At 34.5% G+C, this 19,384-nt stretch overlaps 1 protein-coding gene across 3 annotated transcripts in view; it reads left to right on the top strand.

Moving 5' to 3' along the window:
* The window catches only part of LOC136043868 (protein bric-a-brac 1-like), a 52,968-nt gene that overhangs the window by 23,774 nt on the left and 9,810 nt on the right, over positions 1-19,384 (top strand). For 2 of the 3 annotated variants that reach the window (XM_065728831.1, XM_065728829.1), the window contains exon 4: positions 2,634-2,697. In XM_065728831.1, the coding sequence (XP_065584903.1) occupies positions 2,634-2,697 (64 nt within the window). Of the gene's footprint in view, positions 1-2,633; positions 2,698-13,183; positions 14,032-19,384 lie in introns of those variants that run through there. The other variant, XM_065728832.1, reaches the window with a different exon arrangement.

The raw sequence follows: 19,384 nt of genomic DNA, 5'->3' as shown, positions 1-19,384 counted from the left end.
TTTAATTGCCATGGGGGGAGATCATGTTGGGGGTGGAATTCTGAAACAGAACTCAATGGATTTAAAGCACATTTTTATCATGAAAATATCTAAAAATGCCTTTGGAATGATGAGGGTGCCGTATGCCATCCATAGATTGCCACACTGACGTGAATTGCCTGGGACTAACACGCTCCAAAGTTTAAAGGTAAGGTGGGTAGTGTTAAAAAGGGTCTTTTTTGGCGGAGGGGGACTAAAATCTAACACCCTGTCAAAGAAATTGGGCATTTTCGAATATAGCTTAATGTGGCTTAAATTTACCCCTTGCTAGATAATGAGAAATACGAAGAAGAATACTATTCAAATGTGTGCTTGTCAACCAGGAATTCGTAGTCTTGGCTCAAAGAAACGACGAATTTTCATTAAAACCTCGGGAGGCGTTAAAGGATCTTTTCGACGGAGGGGGGCTGAAATCTAACACGCAGGCACAGAAACGGGGAATTTTCAGTAAAAGCTCTCAAAAGTATCTCTTAATGTGGGTTAAATTTAACTCATACGAGATTATGCGAAATACGAAGAAGAATATTATTCAAATGTGCGCTTGTCAACCACGAATGCCAAGTCTTATCTCAAAGACACGATGCATTTTCATTAAAACCTCTCAGGAATACTTCTTAATATGACCTAAACTTACCTCTAATAACAACTTCCTCCCTCTCTAGAATTGCTTGCTAGAGGAGGGTTAGCCACATATTGTCACTGTGGCATGAATATGCGTAGTCTTGGCTCAAAGACACGTGGTATTTAATTAAAACTTCAGAAATAACCGAATGCAAAAAGTGTCTCTTTTTTCTTCGTTTGTGTGTTTCATTTACTAGCGATAAAATGTATTGTGAAGTCGACATTTTTTTCTTGATATTACCATTGTAAGTAATGAGGCTTCCGCTGCATAAAGCTTAATACTTGCGGCTCATTCAAAATGTGATTTTGCCTATACCGAGATCAATGGAGTGTGGCATGCAGATGCATCTAATAGAGGAAAAATCAATCGCATTGGGATGCTTGCACGCTCTCATATGGAAAGGATTGGAAACATGGGATTAATTTAATCATTCTAAAAAGCGGGTGGGGAATTCTTCATACCTAGAATAGGCTATCATGTAGAAGGTATTCTCTGAATCAAAATAACATCAAATCCTTCTTGCATCAGCCGTCTAGCGTTTCATTCCGTTGAGGGGAAGTTCCTTTCGAATCCAAATGCGGACAAAATCTTTGGAGAATAAAAGTTCCCCGAGAAAAAAATCTTGGAAAAAATAAAATCTCGAAAAAAAAACGCCTCGAAAGAAAAATGAAATCCTGAAGAAAATAAAATGTCTTAAAGTGTTATGTAACATTCCACCTGTGCACTGTCATTACGTAACATCCCACGTGTGCACCGCCATTACGTAATACTCATATGTGCGCCGCCATTGCTTAACGCCCACGTGTGCACCCTCATTATGTAACACAGACGTGCGTACCGCCATTACGTAACACCCATGTGTGTGCTGGCATTACGTAACGCCCAAGGGTGTGCTATCAGTTCGTAACACCAGCGTTTGTGCCTTACTCAGTTACAAGCTGGGATTCCCCATGGCCTCTGACCTCTCAGGGGTCATGCAAGATTACGCGATTCCCAATAGATCTACCAAGTCACGCAATATTGTGTACCCTCATTATGTAACACTCACGTGCGTACCGCCGCCATTACGCAACACCTATGTGTGTGCTGGCATTACGTAACGCCCAAGGGTGTGCTATCAGTTCGTAACACCCACGTTTGTGCCTTACTCAGTTACAAGCTGGGATTCCCCATGGCCTCTGACCTCTCAGGGGTCATGCAAGATTACGCGATTCCCAATAGATCTACCAAGTCACGCAATATTGCTTCACCCTCAACATAAGTAAACAATGCCCTATTACGTAAGAACAAAAGAAATATTGAAGAAAAACGTCCAGGAATTTTTCTGTTAAACGTGTTGAAGTCCTGTTGAACGTCTTGAAAAAGCGTCTTGAACAAAAATGTCGTTAAAAACGTCCTGAAATGTTTTGAAAAATGTCTTGAAGAAAAACGTCCCAAGAAACGTCTTGAAATGTCTTGAAACGTCTTGATAAACGCCTTGAAGAAAAATGTCTTAAAAACGTCATGAATATTTTGACAATGTCTCGAAGAATGTCTTGAAGAAAACACTCCCTATGATGTAACGCGGACGTCTGCATTTTGACTAGCGACCCCGAAGTTTTTCCTTGCCCTCGTAGGTTTTCAAACAATCAAAGAAAAAGCACTCTTTATTATATAACAAGCACCTACATCTTGAAGAAAATTAATAACACCTGTAGAATATTCATTAATTTGTTTCATTGACGGGAAAGGGAAATTGTCTTTCTTGTTTTGGTAAATTATTTGTCCCTCCCTCCTCTATATCATGTTTCTGGGATTTGGAGTTGATATGGTTTGTGGTAAGTTTTATCCATTTACTAAATGATATTAATATTCTATAATAGCAATATTGATATTACCAAAAGATGTATTTTTGTGTTTTTGACTTCAAGTCTATCCTGATTTTGTAAAGAATGAGTACTCATTCACGTGATTAATCTTGATTTTTCTAAAGCTCACTGAAAATCTGCCAATGGAAAGGACAGAGGGAATGCCAAACACAAGCTTAAATTCTTCAGGTTAGTCTTTCTTTTCTTAATTCGAGAGTAAGTACAAATGTTTTCTTCTATGTTCTTCTTTTTTGTTTATTGTTAGCTATAATATCATTAGCAAATATTGTTTTTTATGGCTACTTAGGTACTTCTTGACTGATGCGATAGGGGATTTCATGATAATATATACTATTGAAAAATTTCATTAATTCATACTATATTTATTTAATTCAATTTTTGTCTTTGGAAATTGTGTTGATCATTTCTTAGTTAGATTCAACCTTGCTGCTAAAGAAAAAATTTAATTCTGTCGATAAATTAATTAATAAAATCCTAAAAGTTAACAAATAAACAAAATTTTAATGAATAAGAAAAGTTAACTAATTCTTTTTGCTCTTCTTTTTCTCCAAGGAATTATTTTAACAGATAAACCTCATGCTCACGTACAATAAGAGCATTGTTCTATGTTACCTAGTTGAATTAAAACAACTTTATATTATAATTTGTTAAAGATGGAAGAATATTCATGTAATAATTTAATGTGAATACAACACGCTAAAAGACACTTTTTGAATCCATTTGTCCACAGTCGCCATATGATGTAGTCCTGCGGATAATCAATAGTTCTCTATATAAAAAAGAGACAGCTCTTAAATAATTTCTGAAAACTTGGAGAAAGGGGAGAAATACATAGTATCGGGAGTATATAGTATATAGTACGGATATATAGTACCGGCATTCGGCAAGCGGCGTGCTTCTATGTATGGACTCTTATTGTCATTTGTATTTTAATCGCAGACAATTTGAGCATTTTCTTGATGTCATGACAGTTCATTACAGGTTTGATACAGCCGCCCTGTGAAAAACACAAATTGTCTCTTAAAGCTATGGCCTATTTAGATCGTTTTTGTGACCAGAAACGTCAATTTGCCAGTTTTAAGAAGTTTTAAAAAACTGTAGCCGATTTTGAGGCCTGGCGTCGGCATGGCTACGCGGCAGGCTTGTATATATTGATTCTCATTGTCACTATCTTGTATCCGCAAATACAACCACCATGGGAAAAATACAAGTGCTTTCTGACCGTTTTAGATCGTTTTAGTAGCCAGATTTGCTTGTTACGGTTTCGTCGGGAAAATGGAGGGCTCTCTAGGGAACACATAGAAGATTGATGGGGTCTTGTCTTCTAATAGCACGTTTTTTTTCACTCCATTTTTGACCCGTTCTGATGCTCGCTTTCTCGGAATTGCTTATACTTATCACTGCCGCTTATATTTTAAACGCATGTTTCCTTGATCTCGCTGTAGCATATCTTTTAGCCATATATTTCTTTGTCCTTTACCTTTGTTCTTGAGCAGTTTTAATTCTTGCTACCGCTTATCTTTGAACCTTATCTTTCTTTAGCTAGGTTTCTTTTGTAATGTCGCATGCGTCATAGATATAAAAACGATATTTTCACTTTTGGGTGAGGGGACGGAAATGATGTAATTAATTCTCTTGAAATGTACTCTTGAAATAAATATGATGTCTATCCTGATTTTTCTTGTCAATCGTGTTTCTTGTGTAATTTGGCCTGCATCATAGACACAGAAAACAATGTAACCAGTACTGAAGTAAATGTGATGTATGTATGCTCTTCGAATATATTCGTAAATGTGACGTCATTGGCAGGAATCTTTTTTTTTTCTTCCAAGATTTATACTCTTAATGAATTTTCTCAAACTTCTGACTTATGTAGATTGATATTTTAGGCCAGAAAATCCCCGAATGCCAATTTTCCTGAAAAATATGGAGACGTTTTCGAGAAAATATAAATTCATACATAAATAAATAATAATTGCTCTTTTAAAGAGTATATGTTACCGTGAATGTTCAAATTTCGTGAATGTTGAGCAAAGGCTTGACTTTTTAAATCCAATAAGGATTTTTATCCTTGTTGGATTTAGTTTTTCTCCATTATAGCTCAATCATTCATTGGATTTTACATCTTCTTTGAATGCTCTCTGATTCCTACATTCATTCTCATTCTCGGTGTGACTATCACCCAGAAGGTCTTGCTGCCTCTTACTACTTCTTATTCTATACGCCACTTTCCTCCTTACCCTCCTTTTTATCATCATTGCTCACACAAAATATATCAGGAAGTTGGGCTTGAATTCAGCTCCTCCAAATGTGATATTGTCCTATTTAACTGGAAAACAGATTCCTCTGCCCCTTCCATCACGCTTGGATCTAGCTCTGTTGAACCTATAGATCACCTTATGTATCTAGGTCTGCCCATTGCTTCTTCTATCCGACACGCTCGAAAACTTCTTCTTGAACAAATCAGACATAGAATCTCAGCAGCTTACGCTTCCATTGTATCTTGTAAACTTCGATTCAACCGACCTCTTCTAGTAAGTCTATATAATGCTGTTGCCCTTCCCCATATTCTCTACACCGCACCCTTCTGAAGACTCCCAACTAAAACTGACAAGAGTAAAATCTGATCCATGTTCTTTCGCTTTGCCAAGTGTCTGCTTCATCTGCCTCCGTGGTATAGAAATTCACTCGCTATTGCGAATTCAAGGCTGCTGACCCAGAGGTTGCCGTTGCCAAACGGATAGCGAAACATAATAGAAAAATGCATGGGAATTTAAATAGTTGGTCCCACATTCTTAAGCAGTGATGTGTTGTATATATATATATATATATATATATATATATATATATATATATATATATATATATATATATATATATATATATATATATATATATATAATATTGTATACAAATATATCTATATATATATATATATATATATATATATATATATATATATATATATATATATATATATATATATATATATATATATATATATATATATATAATTGTATATATATATATACTAGCTGTTGGGGTGGCGCTTCGCGCCACCCCAACACCTAGTTGGTGGGGGCGCTTCGCGCCCCCCCCAAGCCCCCCCGCGCGCGTAAGTCGTTACGCGCCATAATAGTTACGCGCCATTGTAGTTGTGTCCCTATGTCCCACCTGTGAATATAGATATATATATATATATATGGTTTTAACTACGTAAAACTTGCGAATATACAACATTCTTTGCTGTCCCATTGTCTTTGCATATAAATAGATTGTCAGGTTTACCGACTCTTGAACATGCAACATATAATGGTCCATGGGAAAACAATCTGTATTCAGATCTATACCTCATGATTCTAATGATTGCCCTTGAGCTTTGTTGATGGTGATTGCTAATCGACCATTCCCTGTCCCGGTGTCCCGGTCGTCATTTACATCCCCCTGTTTCCCCCGGTGTCCCCGTTGTAGTTGTGTCCCTGTGTCCCGGTCGTCATTTATATTCCCTGTGTCCCGGGTCCCGGTCATCATTTGTATCCCGGTGTCCCGGTCTGTATATACATTCGTTTTTTAGTTTTGTTTTTCTCCTTTATTTTTTTCCTTTTTTTTCTTTTTTAGCTTATTTAGATTTTTAGATTTTTTAGTTTTTTTTATTAGTTTTTAGTTTTTATTTCTTTTTAGTTTTTTTGTCCCGGTCGTCATTTATATCCCCCTGTTTCCCCCGGTGTCCCCGTTGTAGTTGTGTCCCTGTGTCCCGGTCGTTATTTATATTCCCTGTGTCCCGGTCGTCATTTGTATCCCGGTGTACCGGTCTGTATATACATTCGTTTTTTAGTTTTGTTTTTCTCCTTTATTTTTTTCCTTTTTTTTTCTTTTTTAGTTTATTTAGATTTTTAGATTTTTTAGTTTTTTTATTAGTTTTTAGTTTTTTTTTCTTTTTAGTTTTTTTGTAGTTTTTACCTTCTTTTTAGTTTTGTTAATTTTTTTTTTTACTTGTGTCCTGGTCGTCATTTATACTCCCTGTGTCCCGGTGCTTTGTTGATTGCTAATCGAACATTCCTTTTGTCCTGGTCGCTTTCTCTTTGAGTGTCGTCATTTATTTTTTTCTTTTTTAGTTCTTTTAGTTTTTACCTTTTTTAGTTTTTTTTTAGTTTTTAGTTTTTTTAGTTTTTTACCTTTTTTTAGTTTTTTTAGTTTTTTAGCTTTTTTATTTTTTTTATTAGTTTTTAGTTTTTTTGTAGTTTTTGCCTTTTTTTTAGTTTTTTTTAGTTTTTTAGCTTTTTTATTAGTTTTTAGTTTTTTTTGTAGTTTTTGCCTTTTTTTAGTTTTTTTAGTTTTTTAGCTTTTTTATTTTTTTTATTAGTTTTTAGTTTTTTTTGTAGTTTTTGCCTTTTTTTAGTTTTTTCAGTTTTGACGTCACCTGATCCAGTTTTTTCAGGTGACGTCACCTGATCCACGATCCACAGATCCACAGACAACTTATTTTTATATATATAGATAGTTTTTTTTTTTTTACTTATGTCCTGGTCGTCATTTATACTCCCTGTGTCCCGGTGCTTTGTTGATTGCTAATCGAACATTCCTTTTGTCCTGGTCGCTTTCTCTTTGAGTGTCGTCATTTATTAGTTTTTTCCTTTTTTTTTTAGTTTTTTATTGGTTTTTACCTTTATTTTAGCTTATTTTTCAGTTTTTTCCTTTTTTTTAGTTTTTTTTTATTTTTTATTTTTTTTAGTTTTTTACCTTTTTTTAGTTTTTTTAGTTTTTTTAGTTTTTTAGCTTTTTTACTTTTTTTATTAGTTTTTAGTTTTTTTTTGTAGTTTTTGCCTTTTTTTAGTTTTTTCAGTTTTTTTTTTAGTTTTTTATTGGTTTTTACCTTTATAGTTTTTTTAGTTTTTTAGCTTTTTTATTTTTTTTATTAGTTTTTAGTTTTTTTTGTAGTTTTTGCCTTTTTTTAGTTTTTTCAGTTTTGACGTCACCTAATCCAGTTTTTTCAGGTGACGTCACCTGACACATCCATCCATCCATCCACAGACAGACAACTTATTTTTATATATATAGATATATATATATATATATATATATATATATATATATATATATATATATATATATATATATATATATATATATATATATATATATATATATATCTATATATATAAAAATAAGTTGTCTGTGGATGGATGGATGGATGGATGTGTGGATGGATGTGTCAGGTGACGTCACCTGAAAAAACTGGATTAGGTGACGTCAAAACTGAAAAAACTAAAAAAAGGCAAAAACTACAAAAAAAACTAAAAACTAATAAAAAAAATAAAAAAGCTAAAAAACTAAAAAAACTATAAAGGTAAAAACCAATAAAAAACTAAAAAAAAAACTGAAAAAACTAAAAAAAGGCAAAAACTACAAAAAAAAACTAAAAACTAATAAAAAAAGTAAAAAAGCTAAAAAACTAAAAAAACTAAAAAAACTAAAAAAAGGTAAAAAACTAAAAAAAATAAAAAATAAAAAAAAACTAAAAAAAAGGAAAAAACTGAAAAATAAGCTAAAATAAAGGTAAAAACCAATAAAAAACTAAAAAAAAAAAGGAAAAAACTAATAAATGACGACACTCAAAGAGAAAGCGACCAGGACAAAAAACTAAAAAAAAAGGCAAAAACTACAAAAAAACTAAAAACTAATAAAAAAAATAAAAAAGCTAAAAAACTAAAAAAACTAAAAAAAGGTAAAAAACTAAAAAAACTAAAAACTAAAAAAAAACTAAAAAAGGTAAAAACTAAAAGAACTAAAAAAGAAAAAAATAAATGACGACACTCAAAGAGAAAGCGACCAGGACAAAAGGAATGTTCGATTAGCAATCAACAAAGCACCGGGACACAGGGAGTATAAATGACGACCAGGACACAAGTAAAAAAAAAAATTAACAAAACTAAAAAGAAGGTAAAAACTACAAAAAAACTAAAAAGAAAAAAAAACTAAAAACTAATAAAAAAACTAAAAAATCTAAAAATCTAAATAAACTAAAAAAGAAAAAAAAAGGAAAAAAATAAAGGAGAAAAACAAAACTAAAAAACGAATGTATATACAGACCGGTACACCGGGATACAAATGACGACCGGGACACAGGGAATATAAATAACGACCGGGACACAGGGACACAACTACAACGGGGACACCGGGGGAAACAGGGGGATATAAATGACGACCGGGACAAAAAAACTAAAAAGAAATAAAAACTAAAAACTAATAAAAAAAACTAAAAAATCTAAAAATCTAAATAAGCTAAAAAAGAAAAAAAAAGGAAAAAAATAAAGGAGAAAAACAAAACTAAAAAACGAATGTATATACAGACCGGGACACCGGGATACAAATGATGACCGGGACCCGGGACACAGGGAATATAAATGACGACCGGGACACAGGGACACAACTACAACGGGGACACCGGGGGAAACAGGGGGATAACCTGACAATCTATTTATATGCAAAGACAATGGGACAGCAAAGAATGTTGTATATTCGCAAGTTTTACGTAGTTAAAACCATATATATATATATATATCTATATTCACAGGTGGGACATAGGGACACAACTACAATGGCGCGTAACTATTATGGCGCGTAACGACTTACGCGCGCGGGGGGGCTTGGGGGGGGCGCGAAGCGCCCCCACCAACTAGGTGTTGGGGTGGCGCGAAGCGCCACCCCAACAGCTAGTATATATATATATATATATCTATATATATAAAAATAAGTTGTCTGTGGATGGATCTGTGGATCAGGTGACGTCACCTGAAAAAACTGGATCAGGTGACGTCAAAACTGAAAAAACTAAAAAAAGGCAAAAACTACAAAAAAAAACTAAAAACTAATAAAAAAAATAAAAAAGCTAAAAAACTAAAAAAACTAAAAAAAGGCAAAAACTACAAAAAAAACTAAAAACTAATAAAAAAGCTAAAAAACTAAAAAAACTAAAAAAAAGGCAAAAACTACAAAAAAAAACTAAAAACTAATAAAAAAAATAAAAAAGCTAAAAAACTAAAAAAACTAAAAAAAGTTAAAAAACTAAAAAAACTAAAAACTAAAAAAAACTAAAAAAAAGGAAAAAACTGAAAAATAAGCTAAAATAAAGGTAAAAACCAATAAAAAACTAAAAAAAAAAACTGAAAAAACTAAAAAAAGGCAAAAACTACAAAAAAACTAAAAACTAATAAAAAAAGTAAAAAAGCTAAAAAACTAAAAAAACTAAAAAAAGGTAAAAAACTAAAAAAAAATAAAAAATAAAAAAAAACTAAAAAAAAGGAAAAAACTGAAAAATAAGCTAAAATAAAGGTAAAAACCAATAAAAAACTAAAAAGAAAAAAAGGAAAAAACTAAAAAAAATTTTCATCTAAAAAACTAAAAAAAACTAAAAAAGGTAAAAACTAAAAGAACTAAAAAAGAAAAAAATAAATGACGACACTCAAAGAGAAAGCGACCAGGACAAAAGGAATGTTCGATTAGCAATCAACAAAGCACCGGGACACAGGGAGTATAAATGACGACCAGGACATAAGTAAAAAAAAAAAACTAACAAAACTAAAAAGAAGGTAAAAACTACAAAAAAACTAAAAAGAAAAAAACTAAAAAAAGGCAAAAACTACAAAAAAAACTAAAAACTAATAAAAAAGCTAAAAAACTAAAAAAACTAAAAAAAGGCAAAAACTACAAAAAAAACTAAAAACTAATAAAAAAAATAAAAAACTAAAAAAACTAAAAAAAGGTAAAAAACTAAAAAACTAAAAACTAAAAAAAACTAAAAAAAAGGAAAAAACTGAAAAATAAGCTAAAATAAAGGTAAAAACCAATAAAAAACTAAAAAAAAAACTGAAAAAACTAAAAAAAGGCAAAAACTACAAAAAAAACTAAAAACTAATAAAAAAAGTAAAAAAGCTAAAAAACTAAAAAAAATAAAAAAAATAAAAAAAGGTAAAAAACTAAAAAAAATAAAAAATAAAAAAAAATAAAAAAAAGGAAAAAACTGAAAAATAAGCTAAAATAAAGGTAAAAACCAATAAAAAACTAAAAAGAAAAAAAGGAAAAAACTAAAAAAAATTTTCATCGAAAAAAATAAAGGAGAAAAACAAAACTAAAAAACGAATGTATATACAGACCGGGACACCGGGATACAAATGACGACCGGGACACAGGGAATATAAATGACGACCGGGACACAACTACAACGGGGACACCGGGGGAAACAGGGGGATATAAATGACGACCGGGACACCGGGACAGGGAATGGTCGATTAGCAATCACCATCAACAAAGCTCAAGGGCAATCATTAGAATCATGAGGTATAGATCTGAATACAGATTGTTTTCCCATGGACCATTATATGTTGCATGTTCAAGAGTCGGTAAACCTGACAATCTATTTATATGCAAAGACAATGGGACAGCAAAGAATGTTGTATATTCGCAAGTTTTACGTAGTTAAAACCATATATATATATATATATATATATATATATATATATATATATATATATATATATATATATATATATATATATATATATATATATATATATTCACAGGTGGGACATAGGGACACAACTACAATGGCGCGTAACTATTATGGCGCGTAACGACTTACGCACGCGGGGGGGCTTGGGGGGGGGCGCGAAGCGCCCCCACCAACTAGGTGTTGGGGTGGCGCGAAGCGCCACCCCAACAGCTAGTATTTATATATATATTATGGTCAGCATTAAGAGCAAGCACAGCCCATACTTCATTACATGCAGGAGGGTTGAACCGTCTATAATCGACAGCATCTGGCACAGTAAAAATGAGCTGCATGTTTTGAGGCCGTTGTCCCAATGAAGCAGCAAGTTTGTTTTTATAATCCTTCACTTTTCCCATTTTTTTGTAACCTTTGAAATAGTCGTTTGTGTCTCAATATTTCTTCCAGGGGATTCATTTGATTACGAGAGATCCCATAATTCAAAGGCTGTACTAGGTGTTCCTCAACAGCTTCAATGGGGTCTAAAAAGTACATTTGCTCATATGAAGCCGGCTCAATTTCAACTTCAGTAGTTCGTGACGGATGTGCCGCTAAATTGATTTTGTGATAAATTTGTCCAGCAACTTTACGGCTAATATACTTCAACTATTTATGGTTTGATTTCGCTACTGGAACTGATTTTGTGTCTGAATAATAACTACAATTTTATTTCTATTGTAAAGTATTTTATTATCCCTTGAACAATTTGGTTTTCTATTATAAGAGGCTTGTGCGCTGCAGATGCGACATACAGCGAAAGTAGATCTAGCTCAATTTGAGAGGCATGGTGGCATGAACATGGCTGGAAATTTAAAAACTTGTCCAAATTTAGTTTTTGATAACCTAATCTTTTTCACTAGATTAAATGAGAACAACAAAACACAAAATTAAAATCTTCTCACTTTCAAAAATATGTCCAAATATGCATATTTGATTAGATAACCTTTTTTATTAGATTAAATTAGAACAATAAAACACAAAATTACAATTCTTTCACTTTAAAATAAAAAGCAAGTTTCTTTAGGGGCTCTTCTTTGGGGCCGCAGGCCATAAGACCCCGCCCCGCCCCTCTTGCGCACATATTTGGTTATACAGCATTTTTTAAAACTGATTTAAAGTCGAATAGCAACGATACTAACCTGTAGTTGTTTTTTTTCAGCGCATTATCGGAGAAGAATTGGTTCTCAATAGCTAAGGAAGTTGATAGATTAGGTAAAATAGACTGTTCTGAAATGACCTAGAATATGAAATAGGGTCTTTGAAAAAGCTTTTGAGCTTATTCCTTCCTTATATCCCTAGTCCAGAGCACTATCGACTTCTCAGAAGCTTGAAAAGGTTTTGCGTGCTAGGTAAATGAAACTTGTATAACTAGATCTACAGTAGAAAATCAAATCTAACGAGGGTTATTTCAAGCTCTGATCTCCATTCTCACCCTCCTAGTAAAGCTTAAAATTCAATGCGTAAACAGGTTTATATAAATTGGAAAAGAAATCGAAACATGACTAAAATCTCAGGGGTTGCCCTGCCGGCACTGAGCAGACTAGGGGAAGTACGAGAAGTTCATGCATTAATTGAAAAAGGAAAATAGCCTATGCACATATTATTTGAATCTTATTGGTGTTGAGGGGACAGAGGTAGGAACTCGGAGCATCTTCCTCAGCTTCTCGGTCACTTTTTATATGTCATTAATTTAAAAAGTAATTTTTTGAACTGAAAGTAAGTAGCAACATTAAAACTTAAAACGAACAGAAATTATTACGTATATGAGGGGTTTTCCCCCTAATCAATACTTCGCTCTTAACGCTAAAGTTCGAATTTTGTTCCATTCTTTAAGAATGACCCCTGAATCACAAAGGCCGTTTAATTAGAATAAATAGTTCTTTTGAAAATACTAAAAAAAAATTCAGCTTAACTTTTAACTTTTAAGATCTGCAATTTGTAAAAAGGACGGTAATTCATAATTTTCAAGTCGTAAAATATCGAATTGATGCACACAACACTCGGATTCCCTAGTTACTGTTAAATGTACATGGATCTTATTCTTGGAGGGAGGGAGTCAAAATTTTTATAAAAGTTCAAATTGGGCTACATTTTCTTTTAATTTTCCAGGGGATTGCCAGATTTGGGATTTGCCAAGGACTGAAGAATAGGCAATTAGATTTTTCCAGGATAAGGGGCTGTTGCCCAAAACAAAACAGTGCGTCAATGGACACAACATGACTTTATATTCTTTCGATAAAAGGCCTCATTGGAAGTGTACAAAAAGAGCATGTTTGAAACAAGCCGGTTTACGTGTCAATACGTGGTTTTCTCACAGTAAAATACCATTTGTTACTGCACTTCGTTTCATTTATTTCTGGGTTTACGAATTGTCGTCTGTGGCCTGGTGTGAACGAGTGCTAGGCATTTCTAGCAAAACAGTTATTGATTGGAATAAATACCTCCACGAAGTGTGCGTGTTTTTTGTGCAACAGAAGAACTGTGGGGAAATTGGAGGAATTGGCCACATATTGGAAATAGACGAAACTTTATTCTCAAAAAGGAAAAATAATGCAATATGGCGGGCGGCAGTAAAAGCAGAAGGCAGAGATCCCTTCAACGCGATTCTTTCTGACATCTGTGCGTTCTGGGCGGCTTGCTTTCCATAATTCTCAGTTGTAGTTTTCTATAATTTTGCTACTAAATTACTATATTTTTATCATATTTTGGTATATCCTACTATGATTAATACTTCTTGGATTTGGTCGAAATAATACGTCAACACCAGCATTTCAAGTTATAAAGGAAGTCACTATCGAAAAAGTGGCTGTACTGTGTTGTTTACACCTTTTGCTACACCACTTTAGTACAGCCTTTTAGTTGTACATATTATTTTGATTTTTGTATATTATAAATTTATTGTTTTTGTAAAAAGAGTAACCGTCGGGATGTTTATAATAAAGAAATTATTTAGTTTTTATGGCACTTGCTATTAACCAAGTGACATATATTGATCGCAAATTCTGTCGGTCTGTCTGTCCCGGTTTTGCTACTTTAGGCACTTCCAGGTAAGCTAGGACAATGAAATTTGGTAGGCGTATCAGGGACCGGACCAGATTAAATTAGAAATAGTTGTTTTGGCGATTTGAGCATCTGGGGGGGGGGAGAGTGGGGGCCTGGTTTATTCGAAAAAAAATAGAAAAAATGAAGTATTTGTAACTTACGAACGGTGATGGGATCTTAATGAAATTTGATGTTTGGAAGGATATCGTGTCTCAGAGCTCTTATTTTAAGTCCCGACCAGATCCAGTGACAATGGGGGGGGGATTTGGAGGGGGGACCTAAAATCTTGGAAAACGCTTAGAGTGGAGGGATCGGGATGAAACTTGGTGGGAAAAATGAGCAGAAGTCCTAGATACGTGATCGACATAACCGGAACGGATATGCTCTGTTTAGGGGGGGGGGCGGGTTAATTCTGATAAATTAGAAAAAATGAAGTATTTTTAACTTACGAAGGAGTGATCGGATCTTAATGAAATTTCATATTTAGAAAGACCTCGTAACTCAGATATCTTACTTTAAATCCCGACCGTATCCAGAGTCATTAAGGGAGGGGACTGGAAATCTTGGGAAACGCTTAAAGCGGAGAAATCAGGATGAAACTTGGTGGGAAGAATAAAAACAAGTCCAAGATACGTGGCTGATATAACCGGAACGGATCCGCTCTGGATATGATGACATATGGAGGAGTTAGGGAGGGGGAACCTAAAATCTTGGAAAACGCTTAGAGTAGAGGGACCGGGATGGAACTTGGTGGGAAAGATAAGAAGAAGTCCTAGATACGTGATTGACATAGTCGGAACGGATCCGCTCTTTTTGGGGGAGTTGGGGGAGGAGGGAGGGTTAATTCTTAAAAATCAAAAAATGAGGGATTTTTAACTTACGAAGGAGTGACGTATCTTAATGAAATTTCATATTTAGAAGGACCTCGTAACTCAGATCTCTTATTTTAAATTCTTACCGGATCCAGCGTAATTGGGGGGGGGGCAGAAATCTTGGAAAACACTTAAAGCGGAGAGATTAGGATGAAACTTGACGGGTGGAATAAAAACATGTCCAGGATACGTGACTGAATAACCGGACTGGATCCGCCTTCTTTGGTGGATTTGGGGAGGGGGAAGGGGGGGGTAGTAATTTGGAAAAATTAGAAAAAATGAGGTATTTGTAACTTACGAACTGTGATCAAATCTTAATGAAATTTGATATTTAGAAGGATCTTGTGCTTTAGAGCTCTTCTCTTAAATCCCGACCAGATCCGGTTACAATGGAGGGAGTTGGAGGGGAAACCGGAATTCTCGAAAAACGTGAAATATTGAGGTATCTTTATCTTGCGAATGGGTGATCGGATCTTAATGAAACTTGATATATAGAAGGATCTTATGTCTCAGAAGTTCCATTTTCAATTCGATCTGGGGACATAGGGGGTTGGAGGGGGGAAACAGAAATCTTGGAAAACGCTTGGAGTGGAGAGATTGGGATGAAAAGTGATGTGAAGAATAAGCAAAAGTTATAGATACGTGATTGACATAATTGGAACGGATCTGTTCACTTTGGAGCAGCTGGAGGGTGTTGATTTGGAAAAATTAAAATATTGAGGAATTTTTAACTTAAGATCGGGTGACCGAATCTTAATCAAGTTTGCTATTTAAGAAGGAACTCATGTCTCAGAGCTTTTATTTCAAATCTCGGCCAGACCTTTTGACATTGGGGGGAGTTGGAGGGGAAACCAGAAATCTTGGAAAACGCTTAGAGTAGAGTAATCGGGATGAAACTTGGTGGGTAGAATAAGCAAATGTCATAGATACGTGATTGACGTTACCGTAATGGATCCACTCTCTTTGGGGGAGTTAGGGGGTGGGGCTCAGTGCTTTGGCGAGTTTGGTGCTTCTGGACGTACTAAGGCGATGGAAATTGGCTCGCGTTTCCGGGAGCTGCACAAATTGACTTGATAAAGTTGTTTTCCCCAATTAGACCATCTGGGGGGGGGGGCTGAAGGGAAAGGAAATTGCAGAAAAAATGAGGAATTTATAACTTACGAGTGGGTGATCGGATCTTAATGAATTTTGATATTTAGAAGGACCTCGTGACTCAGAGCTCTTATTTTAAATCCCGACCGGCAAAAAGCCTCTGATTTTCCTTTTAAATCAATCTGCTGTTGCTTTTTTTCTGCTATTGCTTCTTGGCTTTTGGCTCGTCCGGCCTCGTCACAAGTGCCATATGAGCTCTTAGCTCTTGTTTATTATGTAGAAGTAAGTTTAATGTCAGAACTACGGTAGTAATTTAAATTGTAGAACGGTTGAAAGGGTGATTTGACTCCTAAGCTCGCTACTTTAGGACTGTATCCTACCTCTTGCTTTTAGAAGCAAACCAGGGTCAGGTTAGCCCTCAATGATTCCCTGTGGTGGTTTCCAGCTTATGAAAGTGATTAAAAAACAGCTTGAAATTAGGTTAGAAATTAAAAAATGCAAAATCGTCCTTTTCGAATGAAAGTTGTGGGATTGGATTTCTTGCTGAAATTAAATATCTGGGAGGAATTTCAGGCTACTATTTTCACCTTTGCTCAGGGTAAAGAGTTACCCTTCAGACAAGTTTTTTTTTTATATTCTATAGAACTTAGTTGAGCTAGGTAAGTGGAAGCCAACAAATAAGTACCTGCAGTTTCAATAGGATCGACTACGTTCTTTTAATATTGAAGAAAGTACTGTCCGAAAAGCTACTACGTATCCTACTGCAAAACCGTATCCAAGGAGTTTACCCTGTTTGACCCCTCCCCCTGAGCGAAATGTTGGTCCGAGTCGTAAAGAAATAACAAAAAATAGGTATGCACAAATTTTATTGCGTTTTGTAAAATGTTTGTACCCCTTTTCTCCCCCCCCCCTAAATCATGGGCAAATCCTTGTCTACTATAAAGCTCGAAATATTCTATAAAGAACTTTTACTACTGAAAATGGGAGAGTGTCGATGTTTCCATTTTTAGTATCAATATGAAAAATAGTGCATGCCAAAAGAAAAGGTGGCTACTAAGTAATATGCAAGATAATTTTGTAAGGGAGGTCTAATAAGTTGTTTTGTGTTCTAAGCACAGGTGGAAATTCAAACAATTTTTCTGCGGATTCGAAAGAAGTCTGTATTAATATAGACTTCTTTTTTCAAATGATTTGCTGTTTAAAGACAAGTTCAGAGCTATATTAGAACTTAATAAGAGCAGAAATAAAGTCATGCAATAAGTCATATTTTTAAATGAAGTAATGAAAAAAAGCTTAAAATAATGAATTTTACTAAGGATGAATGATAATAAAGCCTAAAACGAGCAAAATATTACTATAAATATGAATGGGGAAAATATCCTCTACTTGTTTTTAAATGCCCCCTTATAAGACCCATTAATTTTTATTAACCGGATGTAAGGAGCGACATTATAACTTAAAACGAACAGAAATTATTCTGTACATGAAAGGGGCTGTCCTGTCCTCAAGACGTCACTCTTTACGCTCAAGTTTGACTCTTTGTCAAAACTCTGCTTCTTAAAACAATAAAAACTTTAGTGTAAAGAGCGAGGTGTTGATGAGGGGACCACCCTTTTCATATAAAGAATAATTTCTGTTTTAAGTCTTAATATCGCTCCTTACATTCAGTTAAAAACTCTTTTTTTCTTTAATCTCTGAAAGTTTTTCAACTAATGGAGGTTCGAATTTGGCTTACTGTAAATGAAAAATTAAAACAAAATTTGTTTATTAAATGCTGTAGATTTATTCCGTATTTGAAGGATGACTCCCTCATCAATACCTTCCTCTATACGCTAAAGCTGTTGGCACTTTTTTAAAAAGCTTCCTATTCTAATTAACGAGGTCCCATGTTTCAGTAGACGCTCTTAAAAAGTTTGGACAAACAGTCAGACTTTAGTGTAAAGAACAAGGTATTGAGAAAGGGCAACCCTTCATATATGGAATAATTTCTGTTCGTTTTTCAAATAATGCTGGTAAATCTGACTCGCCCTCTGTTAAACATACCACTCCCCCTCACGGAAAACTCCTCCGTGGGAATTTCATCCAATGTAAAGTACACCGCCCTCCCGCAAATTCCCTTCAGACAGTTCCATCCTCACTGAGAATCCCCCATCCCTGTAAAATTGCTTGCGGATGATTCAGTAGGAAAAATTCGCTTAGCATTCTTTTATTTGAAAAGGACTTCAATCACTAATCGGTTTCTTGATCAATCCGGGAATGCCCTCTCATGGAAATTGTTTCCCGGAAATTAAAACATCATACATCAAGGAGCAACCCGGGTCAATAGTAACCGAAACTTATAAAAAATGGAGTTTAATACCAATAGTTACATCATAAGAATTGAATAATCTGATTTTAGATATATAATTTTCATCAAGTTTAGTCTTACCTATCAAAAGTTACGATCCTGAGAAAATTTGCCTTATTTTGAAAATGGGGGGAAACACCCCCTAAAAATCATTGAATCTTAACGAAAATCTCACCATCAGATTTAGCGTATCAGAAAACCCTATTATAGAAGTTTCTAGCTTTTATCTACAAAAATGTGGAATTTTGTATTTTTGCCCGAAGACAGATCATGGATGCGTGTTATTTGTTTTTTTTTGCTTTTTTTTTCTCCTCAGGGATGATCTATCAACCCAGTGGTCCTACAATGTTGCAAGAGGGATCATTCTAACGGAAATTAAAAGTTATAGTGCCTTTTTTAAGGGACCAAAAATTGAAGGGGGGGCACCTAGGCCTCCTCCCACGCTCATTTTTTTCCAAAGTCACCGGATCAAAATTCTGAGATAGCCATTTTGTTCAGCATAGTCGAAAAACCTAATAATTAGGTCTTTCGAGACGACTTAATCCCCCACAGTCCCCGGGGGAGGGGCTGTTCCAAAATTTTTACCATTGTTTACATATAGTAAGGGTTATTGGGAAGTGTAGAGACGTTGTCAGGGGGGCTTTTTCGTGTCGAGGGGAGTGGGAGGAGGTTACGTAGGAGGATCTTTCCATCGAGGAACTTATCATGAGGGAAGAGAATCTCCATGAAGGGGCTGCAGGATTTTCTAGCATTATTAAAGAAAAACAATGAGAAAATAAATATAAAACAAATTTCAGCTGGAAGTAAGGAGCAGCATCAAAACCTAAAAAGAACAGAAGTTATTACGTAAATAAGGGGTTCATCTCCTTCACAATACCTCGCTCTTTAATCGCTTTAATCTTTTAATCGCTATCTAAAGAAATTTTCAGTAATTTCAACTATTTATTTTACGGCCTA

The sequence above is a fragment of the Artemia franciscana genome, chromosome 2 (genome assembly GCF_032884065.1).
Source record: "Artemia franciscana chromosome 2, ASM3288406v1, whole genome shotgun sequence".
Lineage (NCBI taxonomy): Eukaryota > Metazoa > Arthropoda > Branchiopoda > Anostraca > Artemiidae > Artemia > Artemia franciscana.
The sequence above is the reverse complement of the archived record's forward strand: the minus strand, read 5'-3'. Positions and strand labels throughout refer to the sequence as shown.